Consider the following 13641-nt stretch of genomic DNA (forward strand, 5'->3'; position numbering starts at 1 on the left):
CTTTTCTAGGAGCCCAGTTTTTGGGGGGTTTTGTTTGTTTGTTTTATAAAACAAACAATATAATATAGTCTTGCTCCCTTTTTTCCCCCTCTTAGTTTTCCATCTGCCTCCTCCTTCTATCCATAGCTAGAAACAACAGCAAGAATAGAACAGAAATAGAAAGGTGAAGAGAATAACCATTTTGGACTGAAAAAAATCTAATAATAGACAAACATGGTAATTGACCATACCTTCGCTACACCTCCCATTGGTTAATCAGCACGATATGCAAATTAACCGCCAACAAAGATGACGGCTAATTTGCATACTGCAGGCAGATCCTGCAGCGCCACTCCACCTGGGGCTGGCGGCAACACGATCCCCAGCTGCTAGCCACCCCAGCGTGAGATCCTGGCCGGGCGGGGCGGGCGGCAGCGCGATCCTGAGCCACCGGCTGCCCCAGCGTGGGATCCGGGCCTGCCATGTGCGGGGCAGGGTGGGCAGGGCAGGCGGCAGCACGATCTGAGTGGCCACCTGACCCAGCGTGGGATCCGGGCCTGCCATCTGCGACCAGGGGAGACGGGGCAGACACCGTGGGATTGAGCGTGCCATCTGCCACCAGGGAAATGGGCCTAAGCCAGCAGGTGGTTATCTCCCGAGGGGTCCCAGACTGTGAGAGGGCACAGGTTGGGCTGAGGGACCCCCACCCCCGCCAGTGCACCAATTTTTGTGCACCGGGCTTCTAGTTTTAAATAATTTCCAAGTGACTGGCTCTGAATCCCAAATTTTACTCAGTGGATTATGTCTTTGCCTCTGCATCATGAGGGTCAGTGGGTCAGCTGTTGGTATTGACTGACCTGCAGGGAGTATGATGCTAAGTTAGGCCTGTAGATTGGGAACCGGGGAGCATTATTTGGTATAGAGATCTCTGCTCCCTCAGAAATATATTCCTGAGATTAATTGTGATTACAAACTCCAAACCAAAAATTCTTAGCCTGGTTAAGTTTTGGTGTCCCTGAAGCATTTGTGGTAGCTGCTAATATTTTTATACACCTCCACCCTCGTAGGTAGTTCCTTTTTTCTTCCTCTCCACTTTTTCTCCTCTCTTTATCCTTTTCTTCTTCTTCTTACTGCCTTTTTCTTTCTTTTCTGTTTGTCCCTGTCTCTCAGTACTGGTGGCTCTCCAAACTCAAGTTGCTGAGCCCCAAAATACTTATTATTCAGTTTCTCAAAAGGTACATAACAGAGCAGGGATGAAGGAAGTGACCATACACAAATAGCACTGTGCTTATTCTAAAGAGTTTCCTTTGGAAGAGACTGAGAAAATATAGTTACCTTTAGCTCTGTAGCAAGAGACATTTGTCCCAGGCTTGGAGACACCGCTGGCTAAACTGTGCTCTGTCCCTTCTTGGCAGGCCTCTGCTGTCAGAGCAGGCCTCCATATCATATATCAGTAGTGCATGTGAAATCAAGGAGTGAGGCTGAGAATTAAAGGGCCAGAGGCTACCTTCTGCCCAATTTACTTAAAGTGGAATGGGCCTCTTAAAAAGGAGCCCGCCAAACCTCTCTCCAGGGGCCCATTCAGGCATCCAAGAACCAATGCTTTAGTCTAGAATTTGCCGGTAGGTGACTGTCACATCCCTCAGGGCCAGTCTTTGGCTTCCTCGTGGTTTTTAGGAAGTTTCCTAACTCCGGAGTGTGAGACTCTCTAAGAAGAAAACTGTAGCTGAGGTAGTGGTGGTATAACTTAAAAATAGCAAAGCCCAGCTAGCATGACTCAGTAGTTGAGCATAGACCTATAAAGCAGAAGGTCACGGTTCGATTCCGGTCAGGGCACATGCCTGTGGGTTGCAGGCTGGATCCCCAGTGTGGGGCGTGCAGGAGGCAACTGATCAATGATTCTCTGCCATCATTGATGTTTCTATCTCTCTCTCCCTCTTCCCTTCCTCTCTGAAATCAATAAAAATATATTTTTTTAAATAGCACTGAGATGACTACCTTTACCACTGCCCTTCTCAGAAGAGTCCTAAGAGAGGAGCATTTCTATGTGGCTTGGCAAACCGCGGCTCTCGAGCCACGGTTTGCCGACCACGGGTAAAGCACATTAGGCCTTCCTTTAAGAGAAAGAAGAGGATTAGGATAATAGAAAATGGGTTTAAAAGCTACCAGCACAGATAGCTCATGCTGAGAAGTTTGGCCAGCAGTTATATTTGGAATGCCACTGGCTTACAGAAAATAAGTATGCTGGGAGAGCTGAGAGTTTATTTTCAAGGCTATGGCAGCATCTCCCCCAGGTCACACAGTGAAGTCTCTGTAACTTTTTCCTAACCAAGATGACTTACATTTACTTAATCCACATGTCAGGAGTGTTCTCCATCGTGGGGTCTTCTAATTCCTGGACTCTGCTTCTGAAAGTTAGTTCCCTCTATGAAAGGGTCTCTCCAGAGGTAAGTGGCAGGAGAGGATATTGATACCTTGGTTCCCCCACACCTCTTGTTACTCTAAATTTGAAAGGAGGAAGGAGAATTATACAAACTAAAAGATGTTTGTGTAATTCTGTTCAGCTTCTTTCCCACCCTCCCTACTACTAGAGTGGAGCGGAAGGATATATGTCAGGTAGAACTAGGTTCCCATCCAAGCTCTGCAGATTAGCTGTGTGATCCTGGATGTGTGATTTACTTTCTCTGAACCTTACTATCTTAACTGCAGGTACAAGTTATCATATCTCCTTATAAGCTTATTGTGAAGCTGTAATGAGATAAAATATATAAATGAGACAATGAATGTAAAAGTTATTTCCCTCTCTCTTCCTAGCCTCTCCCCTTTCTCCCACCCCTCCTACCACCACCAGGGGCCATGGCCACTGATGAGGGATTGAAATGGCTGGAAAGGAAGAAGAGAGAAAAAATAACTTCTTATTAGTTGGTTTAGAATACACCAAATCCTCCTGCTTAAGGCTAATGAAGGGACTGAAGGAACAAAAGTTAAAACTAAGGCTATTTATATTTTATTCCTAAATCCCTCCCTGTTTGCTTATGGGGACATTTTTCATACTGCCGTCACAGCCTGGAGTTTCACAGAACAATCTTAGAGCAGGAGGAAGTAGCCAGAACCAGGCGTGAACTGACTGTTTCTCCTTCTCTGCCCTCTGGAGGGAGATGATCCTTGTGAATGAGCACTTCCCCCAGGAGAGCTGTGCTGTGAAATTAGGAGTGTGACCCGGAGAGCTCAGCCAGACCTTAGATGACGCTTCCTACAGAAACAGGAATCCATTTTGTTTTATTTCTTTTCTTAATTTTTTTTATTGATTTCAGAGAGAGGAAGGGAGAAGGAGAAAGAGATAGAAACATTAATGATGAGAGAGAATCATGGATGCGCTGCCTTCTGCACACTCCCTACTGGGGATCGAGCCCATAATCCAGGCATGTGTCCTGACCAGAATCGAACCATGACCTCCTGGTTCATAGGTCAATACTTAAGTACTGAGTCACGCTGGCCAGGCCAAGGGATCTCTTTTCAAATGGACATTTGAGGAGGGTTTATAATTATGTTCCCCAGGAATCATATGTTCAGAAAAAAATGTTTTGGGAAAAGCTATGTTTGGAATCAGACAGCAGACCCCAGCTCTGAGAGTTCTAAAATTGGTCACAACAGCTGCAAAGTTCTGAGTTGCTAATGGGATGGGGTATGCAGCGAGTCTGTCCTGATAGGAGAGATTGCTATCCTGGGCTTGGTATTCATACTGCTCAGCAGCCATGCTATTCATGTGAAATTTCTTTTATGATTAACATTGTTCCTTCCCTTTTCCTTCCCATCTCTGCCCTGCTGCCTTTCCCTGTGCCTCCCTTTTCTCTTCCCTTTTCCACATGCCTCTCTGCTGGTCCACAGCCTGTCCCAGCTCTGCAGCCCTCTCCGCAGCCTGTTCAGTTCTCTCCAGGCTCCTGTCCCCAAGTCCTTCTGCCAGTCTCTCCACCCCAGCAGTACAACATGGTATAAATTTCATTACCCCTTTTTGTCTTGTCCTTGTGTGGCCTATATCTCTGGGTATGTCTGTGACAACCTTGCAAAGCAGTTGTGCTTTTTGGAGGGCCATGTTTAAAGGTGTTTCTTCTTGTGGGGCCAGTATAGGCTGAAGTATACTCCACTCTAGTGACCACATCACAGTAATTTAGCCATCAAACGATGCTTAAATGTAAGAGAGAGGAACACTGAATTCCCGTGAGTTATAAGAAGGGAAACGCAACCAGACGTTGATCTAACCTGGGCTCCTCATTTTTTCCTTTAAAAATAAAAACACAATTGCAGACTTCTCTGGTTCCACTGGTAAAAACTTAAAATGTTCCCTTCTGTTACCGTGTTATTTTACATAAAAAGTAGCCTTTTCTAATGCATAACACTTGCGGTTTAGTTTGTACCTTGACTACAAATCCTTTGAAGATCTGATTTGCCTCATAGTTGATAACTTCTTTAATGATATAGGGACTGGCTTCTTTTTATTTCATGTTAATCACACCTGTCTGCTTTTTCACTAGAATCCCTTCTTGTCTCCCACCTCTTATTTCCATTCTGAAAAGTCCTAGAATATGGACCTCAAAATAACCAGCAATCCAGTGCTCTTGTCATCTGTTTCTGCCCATTAAAGTAGTTAAACAGCTAACTTGAAGATCAGATCCCTGAAAATTGATTGAAATCACAGGAAAGCATTACCTTTTGTTCCTACTAGTTATTTTGGTTTTTGGTTCTTTTTGCAAAAGAACTCCTCTGCGTGTGTATGTGTTTGTGTGTGTGTCAATTACTGTCCAGGGAGCAGAAAGGACGAGGAAGCTAACAAACTAACCTATCACCGTACAAGTGAGAGATGGAACACCATCACTCTTGCTGCTTAGAGAAGAGGGCTGAGAAAGAAGGCAATTACAGACTAGCCAGTCAGTCTCACCCTCCAGCTCAGCTACTCACCCTGGCCTCCTTTCAGAGGTGAGAATTAGAAGTGGTTTCTGAAGGGCAGGAGAACTCTAGGCAAGTATCAGAGAACAAAGGTGGAAATGACCTTGAGAGGGAGTAAGGAGATAAGCAGCAGGAGTGGGAGTCCATCAGTCTCTCCGCTGCATAGGCAGAGCTGGGGAGCCACATGACCCGGGCCACCCATAATCCATTCAAGGTGTTATCTGGGTCCTTTATTATAAAAACAGGATTTTTGGCAACATAGGACACTTTGTGTGGTTGGAGGCAGGAGGAAGACAGGAAATGGAAAGGGTTATAGTTTTTTTTTTTAACCCACTAGTTTGTCCTGTTTTTCTATATATAGAAGTTGTGTCATTGCTCCCATCTCCCCAGGACAAATTCTAATAAAAATCATAATCAGAGTGGCCATTGTTGCCTCATATGTGGTAAGGAGGCTGGCCTCCCGGGCGCAGAGGCAGGAGTGTCTCACATTTGGAGTGGGTAAGGAAGGCTGTAGGTAGGGTTGCTATTTCTGTCTGTGTGTCTGTGTTGAAGCCGAGAACATGGGGCTTGATGCCACCTCAGTCCTTGAGTCTCCGCTACTTTTTCAACAGGCAGATGACCTCAGCAACCCCTTTGGACAGATGAGCCTTAACCGCCAAGGTTCTACTGAAGCAGCTGACCCATCCGCAGCTCTGTTCCAGCCCCCACTTATCTCCCAGCACCCTCAGCAGACTAGCTTCATCATGGCTTCCACAGGACAGCCCCTCCCCGCTTCCAACTATTCCACCTCTAGCCATGCAACACCTACTCAGCAAGTCCTGCCACCCCAGGGCTATATGCAGCCTCCTCAGCAAGTGAGTGGCTCTGGTTCCCAGCTTAAATCACTAATTCCGCGTGTCCAGTATTATAATCCTTCCCTCCTCCTCTGATTTAGACAGACCAGAGGGGATACCTGTTCCTCACCTCCATTTCCCACTAGTTGTCTTTCTAGTTAGAAGGTTTCTTTCTATGTGACACAAGTCCTTCCTGTTGTTTTTCAAATTTGTATACCAATGCTGCAATTGCAGACCCAAAGTATCTCCATTTACAGATTTTTGGCCATCAACCCTGATGCAATTAATAGTTTGGGGACCTTCTCACACATCTCTTTCCTCTCACCATAGATCCAGGTTTCTTACTATCCCCCTGGACAGTATCCTAACTCCAACCAGCAATATCGACCTCTCTCTCACCCGGTGGCCTACAGCCCCCAACGTGGTCAACAGTTGCCTCAGCCATCCCAACAGCCTGGTAAGGGGAACTGCTAGTGTAAGAAGACAGTGAATAGGGGAAGGGCGGAGACTGGGGAAGAGAATTACCGTCCCTGTTTTTTTAAAAAAAGGCAGGAATGATTAGATTCCTGAAGAGGTACCCAGGATCTCCAGAAAAAGGAAAGGCAAAATAGACAGGTGAAGAGAAATTGCTGATAGAGTGTGACCTCCTAAACATTGTTGAGACCATGCTAATGTCTTCTCTTCCTTGCCCATCCCCAGGTTTACAGCCCATGATGCCTAACCAGCAGCAGGCGGCTTACCAAGGCATGATAGGGGTCCAGCAGCCACAGAACCAGGGCCTGCTCAGCAGCCAGAGGAGTGGCATGGGGGGCCAGATGCAAGGCCTGGTGGTTCAGTATACTCCACTGCCTTCTTACCAAGTGGGTGCATTTTGCATTGGGAACGATTACCCGTCCTCAGGATGAGGGAAAGGAGGACAGCCTCCTATGCCATCCAGTCTGACAACCCTAACGGAAAATACTGTTCACTTCGCCCTTAAATTTTTAGGTTTTTTCCCTCTGAGAGAAAGCCCAGAGAATCTGAGAAGAGTCTTTATTTAAATTGTTTGGTCTTTATACAGCCACGCAAATGAGTATATGCCCAGAAAAGTAGACCCTAAAGGGAAGCAGGCTCCTTTCTCTACATCAGGTGCTCAAGAGTGGTATTTGAAGAAGAGGGAAATGGAGGTAGCTCTGTGAGCATTTCCTTTAGGCAGATGAGAATAGGAGGAGTCCCTGAGAGCTAGAGAGGAAGTTAGAGTGCCTTAGTCTGTTCTTGGATGAACTCGTTGGGAGTACGAGTGGTCATTCTCTTCTCATCTCCGCTCAGGTTCCAGTGGGTAATGACTCGCAAAATGTGGTCCAGCCGCCTTTCCAGCAACCCATGCTGGTCCCTGCAAGCCAATCTGTGCAAGGGGGTCTCCCGGCGGGAGGGGTGCCAGTGTACTACAGCATGATCCCTGCAGGTCAGCAGAACGGTACGAGGTAAGGATCCCCGAAAATCCAGATACATCTCCCATAGACCATTGGCAATGGTTGCACCATGCTTTTGTTTTCACTGACCTAAGAAAAGAAAGGCAGGGGTAGAGATCCCAGTAGTGCCCTAAAGCTAGTAGAATATGAGTGAGTTCATTCTCCTTTTGTCCTCATTGATTTGACATATCCATAAGAGCTCATTAGCAGAAAAAATTCCTGCTTCAGAGAAAGGCTTTATGATTTCCCATTTTTTATTTTCCTAATCAGTGAGATTCAGAACTATGGGATAGAGAGTGCTCATCATTAAAAGAAGCAATTTGGAGGAAAATTTATATATACATATATATATATATATATAAAATTTTCTGTATACCTCTGTTTATATCCATGGATGAATCTCACATGGTCTATTTATATGTATCTTAGGATAGACCATAGCTGATATAATTTTAGAGGTAGAAAGTACCTTAGAAATATCTAGTCCACGTCCCTTGTTTTATTTTTCTCCCTTTTTTAAAAATACTGTTTTACTGATTTCAGAGAGGAAGGGAGAGGGAGAGAGAGACAGAAATATCAACGATGAGGTAATCATCGATCGGCTGCCTCCTGCACACCCCATTCTGGGGATCAAGTCCGCAGCCTGTGCCCTGACCGGAAATCTAACCTTGACCTTCCAGTTCATAGGTCAACACTCAACCTATGACGCACACCAGCTGGGCTCTCCCTTTTTTTAATTAATGAAGAAGTTCTAGCTAGGGATATTAAGGAACTTACCCAAAGTCATACAACTAGTTAAAAGCAGAGCTGGAACTAGAACTCAAGTCTGGGCCTCCTTGCAGGTATCTCTGTGTGTCTCTCTCAATGTGTATGTGTTTATTTATGTCTTTTTATATGTATGTCTCCTGTTGTCTTGAGCTTCATGGGGGTTTTTCCCTATTTGTCTTCAGGTGACTATCTGTGTTTGCCATTGTGTAAATATCCTAAATCATACATCTCCATAGTTCTCTCTTACCCATCTCTCTCTTGCACTGTATACCTGTCTCTGGCACTCTCTTTGTCTGTGTGTCTATTATGTTTATCAGAGTGTGCGTGTATTTGTGTTGTGTGCATGTATGCACATGTATGTATCTGGTGTTTCCACACTGTTAGGAGGAGCATGTGTCACTGACATTCCATCTGTAGCACTGATTAGCAGCTTCCTAATTGAAAGATGATCAAGTACAAATATATATATAATTAACTTTGAACTGATTAGTGATTTTAGAAATTGCATGGCAAATTGGTTTGGAAATGGCTTGGAGCTGCCTCTGCTTCCCATAGGGAAGGCCCAGGCAGCAGCAGCTGTTTGCCATGAGCTGTGTTCCTCCCTCTACCTCTTTACCACTCCTCTCTTCTGTATTTCCCCAGCCCTTCTGTGGGATTTCTGCAGCCTCCTGGCTCTGAGCAGTACCAGATGCCTCAGTCTCCCTCTCCCTGCAGCCCACCACAGATGCCACAGCAGTTCTCAGGTAAGATGATAAAAATTGCCGGGGCTGGGAGGGCGGAGGGAGGCAGGCGGGGGGAGTGGTCTTGGGCACTGGCAAGAGCAAATGCTGCTCTAGATCTGGGAAGGGTAGAGAGAGTTCAGGGATGGTGTGACCCCATCAGGAAGAAAGGCCAGAATCCTGGCTGGTGTTTTCCAGGGGTGCTGAAGTTGACCTCTCAAGAAAGGTGAGTGCCGAAACCGGTTTGGCTCAGTGGATAGAGCGTCGGCCTGCGGACTGAAAGGTCCCGAGTTCGATTCCGGTCAAGGGCATGTACCTGGGTTGCGGGCACATCCCCAGTGGGGGATGTGCAGGAGGTGGCTGATCGATGTTTCTCTCTCATTGATGTTTCTGACTCTCTATCTCTCTCCCTTCCTCTCTGTGGAAAATCAATAAAATATATTTTTTAAAAATTAAAAAAAAAAAGAAAGGTGAGGTTAGCTGCCCCATCCCTGGGCAGCCACAAGTCCTTCGTATTTTGTTTTATTTTCCTTTTTCTGAATTCACCATTACATTTACCACATGCATTTGAGACATGAAGTGCTTACCTCTGTCTCCTACACGAATTCTTCCTATGACAGCTTTTTTGCCCCCCTCGTGGGAGTGTGAGCAAGGCTGATCAAATGCTTTTAAGTCGTATCTTAGATTTGTTTAGCAGTTTTTTGTATGTGATCACATATATTTTATCATTTTAATTCTTACTACAACTTCATGAAGGGGAAATTTAAGCCTGAAAGGATAAATGACTTGCCTAAAGTCACAGTCCTAGAACTTGAACTTTGGTCTTTTGAATTTCTACATCCTATGCTGCATTCTCAATAACACATTTTCAACAGGCTTCTGTACTCTCCCAGGTGAACAGGCTTGTGTCATGCACCCTTTCACTGTCTGCCTTTGCCAAGAACTCCCCCAGTACACTAAGTGCAGCTGCCCTTGTTTCTTTCCCTTTCATCCCACCCTAACATAGTTTTACACTGCAGTTAAAGAAACTTAAGGGGTTCTGGAAGGCAGGAGGTCTTAATGTACTTCTATTGTGGGAATATCGGAGTGCCCTCTGCTGGGGAGAGGGAGGTATTTTTGCCAATTTCTCCATTTAGAAATGTACTATTTTTCACATAACATATTTTATACTCATGGTAAGTTCCGGAGAGTGGATTCCAGAATTAATTTTGCTCATAGACAGAATCAGTTGTTACCTTCAAGGAGCAATGACTTTTTCCAGACCAAACATGGATCTCTCACAGGCTGAGAGATTTTAAATTCAACAGCCCTTACCTTTTATTATATTACTAGAGGCCTGGTGCACAAATTCGTGCACCAGTGGGGTCCCTTGGCCTGGTCAGCAGGATCGGGCTGAAACTGGTTCTCCAACATCTCCCGAGGTGTCCTGGATTGCAAGAGGGTGCAGGCCAGGCCAAGGGACCCCACGGGTGCACAATTGGGGCCGGGGAGGGACGCGGGAGGTTCGCCAAGCTGGGGAGGGACTGCAGGAGGGCTCCAGGATGTGTCTGGCCCGTCTCTCTCAGTTCTGATGAGCTGAACCCCAGCAGCAAGCTAACCTACCGGTCTGAGCGTCTGCCCCCTGGTGGTCAATGCACATCATAGTGAGCTGTTGAGCGACCTTAGCATATTATTAGCATATTATGCTTTGGGTGAATGGATGGCCAGACACTTAGCATATTAGGTTTTTATTATATAGGATTGGTCTCTCTAGCTGTTTCTCCTAGTATCGCCAGGGGCACTTGACCTTGACATTCCCATCAGGGTATGGAAACTGTAGAAACCAGCTCCAAGAACCACTGTAGCCTTTGGTGGTGCTTGATACCACAGGGCATTTTCTCTCTTATTTGTTAAAAGTAAATGTGTGCATATGGATATATTATCCTTGCTGGTATATCAGTATATCTATTGGGTCTCTATGATTATATATCTGTTCATCTTCAAATATAAGGTCTTTGAATATGAAACAAACCAGGTGAAAGAATTTTTCATTACCTCCTCTGGACCTAATGCTGGGCTAAATAAACTGAAACAGCTATTCTGAAAGTTGGCAGCACTTAGAGATCTGGGCTGGGATTGGAAGGAGGTGATCAGGCTCTTCCCTAATCAATAGAAATGGAGGGAAACCCACTTTATCATCTAGTTCCCTTGCTTCTTCAGAATTTTCTGTGATAATTCTTTTCTTCCCTGCTTGATCCTAGGCTTCCGGATTTTCCTAGATGATAGGACCCTCTGTTCCACCCACATCTAAGAGACCATATTCACAATACCACTGATTTAAAAGTCTTCAATTCCTGCTCATAAAAATCTAAGAGGAAGTGGAGTAAAAGTACCTCTTCTGTCTTCCTTTCCATTTTACCCTTTACTAGGAAGATAGAAGACCTGCATAGCCCACAAGGGCTCTATGTCACCTTCAGAGGACAGTTACCCGCCCTTCTCCCATGAAGCAACATGGTCACTTTTCCAAAAATAAAGGCAGGGATTAGGGTTGACTGTTCCTGGAACAACTGTTCTGGTTTATTAATACATTTTTGTAGTTGCCCAATTTACCCCCAGGCCTGGATCTTAATTCCTACACTATGATCTTAGACATAACTATAACCCCAGGAATCAACTTTCTTTCCACCAAAATGATGGCTTGCAAGTCTCTTAAGGTTTCTGCAGAGATGCTGGTCTGGGGAAGATGCACACACATAAAATGGCAGTGAGGCCCGTACCCAGACTCCCACTCAGTGACACAGCAGCGTGGCCAGGCGAGGCACATACAGACATAGCCTCCCACATACTCACTGGCTCGTTTTGTGGCTGAGGGTTTACCAAGGCTGAGACTGTGTTCTCTCTCACTCCCTGAAGAAATCCCTCTCCCCAACAAAAAGGGAAAAAAGACCAGATACTATTGTATTCTATTCTGTAATTTTGGAAAGATGCTGTGGATTTTATTCCTCTCACCATTCCTGTCCATAGATTTGATTCCTGGTGGTAAGAAAGAAGCCTTATCAGTCTTCTACCTCAGTGATTTCAAAAAAAACAACTAACCAAAAACCAATTCTGCCAGACATAAATGTCATCTGTTTGTATTTATGTGGTTTGCTCTGCCCAATCGACCTTTCTGCCCAGGTTTAATGATGCCACTTAAAGAGCCATTCACACGTCCCCTCTCCTTTCAGAGCTTTCAAGCTGAAATTGATTTCCTTATTCAACGCCCTTCTCCCCCTTCCCACTCCAACACTGGCTTCTTCCTCCAATCTGATTATATAGAAATGCTGTCACTGGGCCGGGAGGTGGGTTTTTTTTTTGGCGGGGGCCGGGGAGAGGGGGGTTATCGCCATGTCCATTAAGAAAGTAGCGACAGTTCAGCTGCTAACGGATGCCACTTGCTTTGGGCTTGAGAAAAAGAAGCATAAAAATCAGCTCATCAGCCAAGTAGTGCTCTGTGTCCTCGGCTGAGTGAAGGAACAATGCTGCAGGCCAGCGGGGAAGGAGGGGAAAGGCTCGCTGTGGGGAGGGCTGAAGCTGTGACTGATCCCCCTAGCTGCGTTTTTGTTGGGAATCAGAGAAAATAATACCAGGACTTTGTTCTCTTTTCCACTCCCATTGAACCACCTAATAGCTCCTATGGCTACATGTTGCAATTAGAAAGAGCTTTCACCACCTTGTGTATGCTCACATCCTACACACTCACACATCCTCTATTCTTTCCTGACCCAGGGCATTAGGCTCAGATTATGAACTGCCTTCCAGAAAAGCCGTAGATTTGATTATTTTTACCTTGGCCCCCTCAGGTAGCAATGAGATGTTTGAATAAGGTCAATTGCAATTTTGTTGGTAGAAGATGTTGGAGCAGGTGGGGCTCTTAGGACAGGGAAATAAAATGCCCAAAGCAACTAGAGTAAGGGAGGAGTTCTTTTCTTTTTAATTTTTTAAAATATATTTTACTGATTTTTTACAGAGAGAAAGGGAGAGGGATAGAGAGCTAGAAACATCGATGAGAGAGAAACGTCGATCAGCTGCCTCCTACACACCTCCCACTGGGGATGTGCCCGCAACCAAGGTACATGCCCCTGACCGGAATCAAACCTGGGACCCTTCAGTCCGCAGGCCGACGCTCCACTGAGCCAAACCGGCCAGGGTGGGAGGAGTTCTTAAATGTCTGACATTCCACAGCTGTGCAATTTTCCTGTGGTTCTACAAGCCGTGCTGATGACCCTGTCCCACTTGGCAAGAGATGGGAGGTGCCAGCCTGTCCCTCTCAGTATTTGTGCTCTTTGATTAGATGAACCCTGGGCAGGGGGCACAAATTGACTGGGGAATAGGATACAACAGATGCTGCGTCTCCTGAACTGCTCTCAGGCCTCCTGCTGTTTCTTTTCCTTTCCTTTGACTGGTGCTACCTGAGAAAAGCAATCACACTTACTTCCCAGCAGGACTGGTGCCCAGGGCAGAGGCTGCAACATTTCCCATCACAGGAAGCAATGTGATGGCGATGGCAGTGGCAGCCCCAGAGCACCGAGCCATGACAACTGCAGCATTGCAGCAGGTTTTTGAGCGAGCAAGCCCCAGTCCCATTTCTCTACCACCACGCACACATGGCCTTAGCCTGTCTTCTACAGAAGTACATCCCATGAAGTCAAGAGCAAACCGCACCCTGGACAGTCCCCCTGGGGAAGTGGAGCTCTTTGCCGTCCCTCCCAGCAGGACTGTCTGCCAGATTGCTCCTTGACCCCTTACCCTGCTTTTCACCATGAAGATTCAGGGCTTAATGTCCCCCCTCATTAAGCCCTTCTTCCCCTCAGCCTGTGAGAAGGTTAGGCTATCCATGGTTGCCTGTGCTAAAACCTCAAGATCATATCCAGTCAGTCACCTGAACCTGTCAGTGAAACCCCTTCAGAGAGGATCTGACCCTCCCGC

The 13641-nt window shown here is 45.9% G+C and overlaps 1 protein-coding gene across 12 annotated transcripts in view; it reads left to right on the forward strand.

Moving 5' to 3' along the window:
• R3HDM2 (R3H domain containing 2) overlaps window positions 1-13641 on the forward strand; it is a 126894-nt gene that overhangs the window by 107708 nt on the left and 5545 nt on the right. For 10 of the 12 annotated variants that reach the window (XM_006757336.2, XM_006757337.2, XM_006757340.2 and 7 more), the window contains 6 exons: window positions 3868-3969; window positions 5535-5777; window positions 6087-6213; window positions 6456-6616; window positions 7065-7219; window positions 8618-8718. In XM_006757336.2, coding sequence (XP_006757399.1) covers window positions 3868-3969; window positions 5535-5777; window positions 6087-6213; window positions 6456-6616; window positions 7065-7219; window positions 8618-8718 — 889 coding nt within the window. The remainder of the gene's footprint in view (window positions 1-3867; window positions 3970-5534; window positions 5778-6086; window positions 6214-6455; window positions 6617-7064; window positions 7220-8617; window positions 8719-13641) is intronic. The other 2 variants (XM_006757344.2, XM_006757347.2) reach the window with 1 other exon arrangement.

Source organism: Myotis davidii, unplaced genomic scaffold, assembly GCF_000327345.1.
Source record: "Myotis davidii unplaced genomic scaffold, ASM32734v1 scaffold1134, whole genome shotgun sequence".
NCBI lineage: Eukaryota > Metazoa > Chordata > Mammalia > Chiroptera > Vespertilionidae > Myotis > Myotis davidii.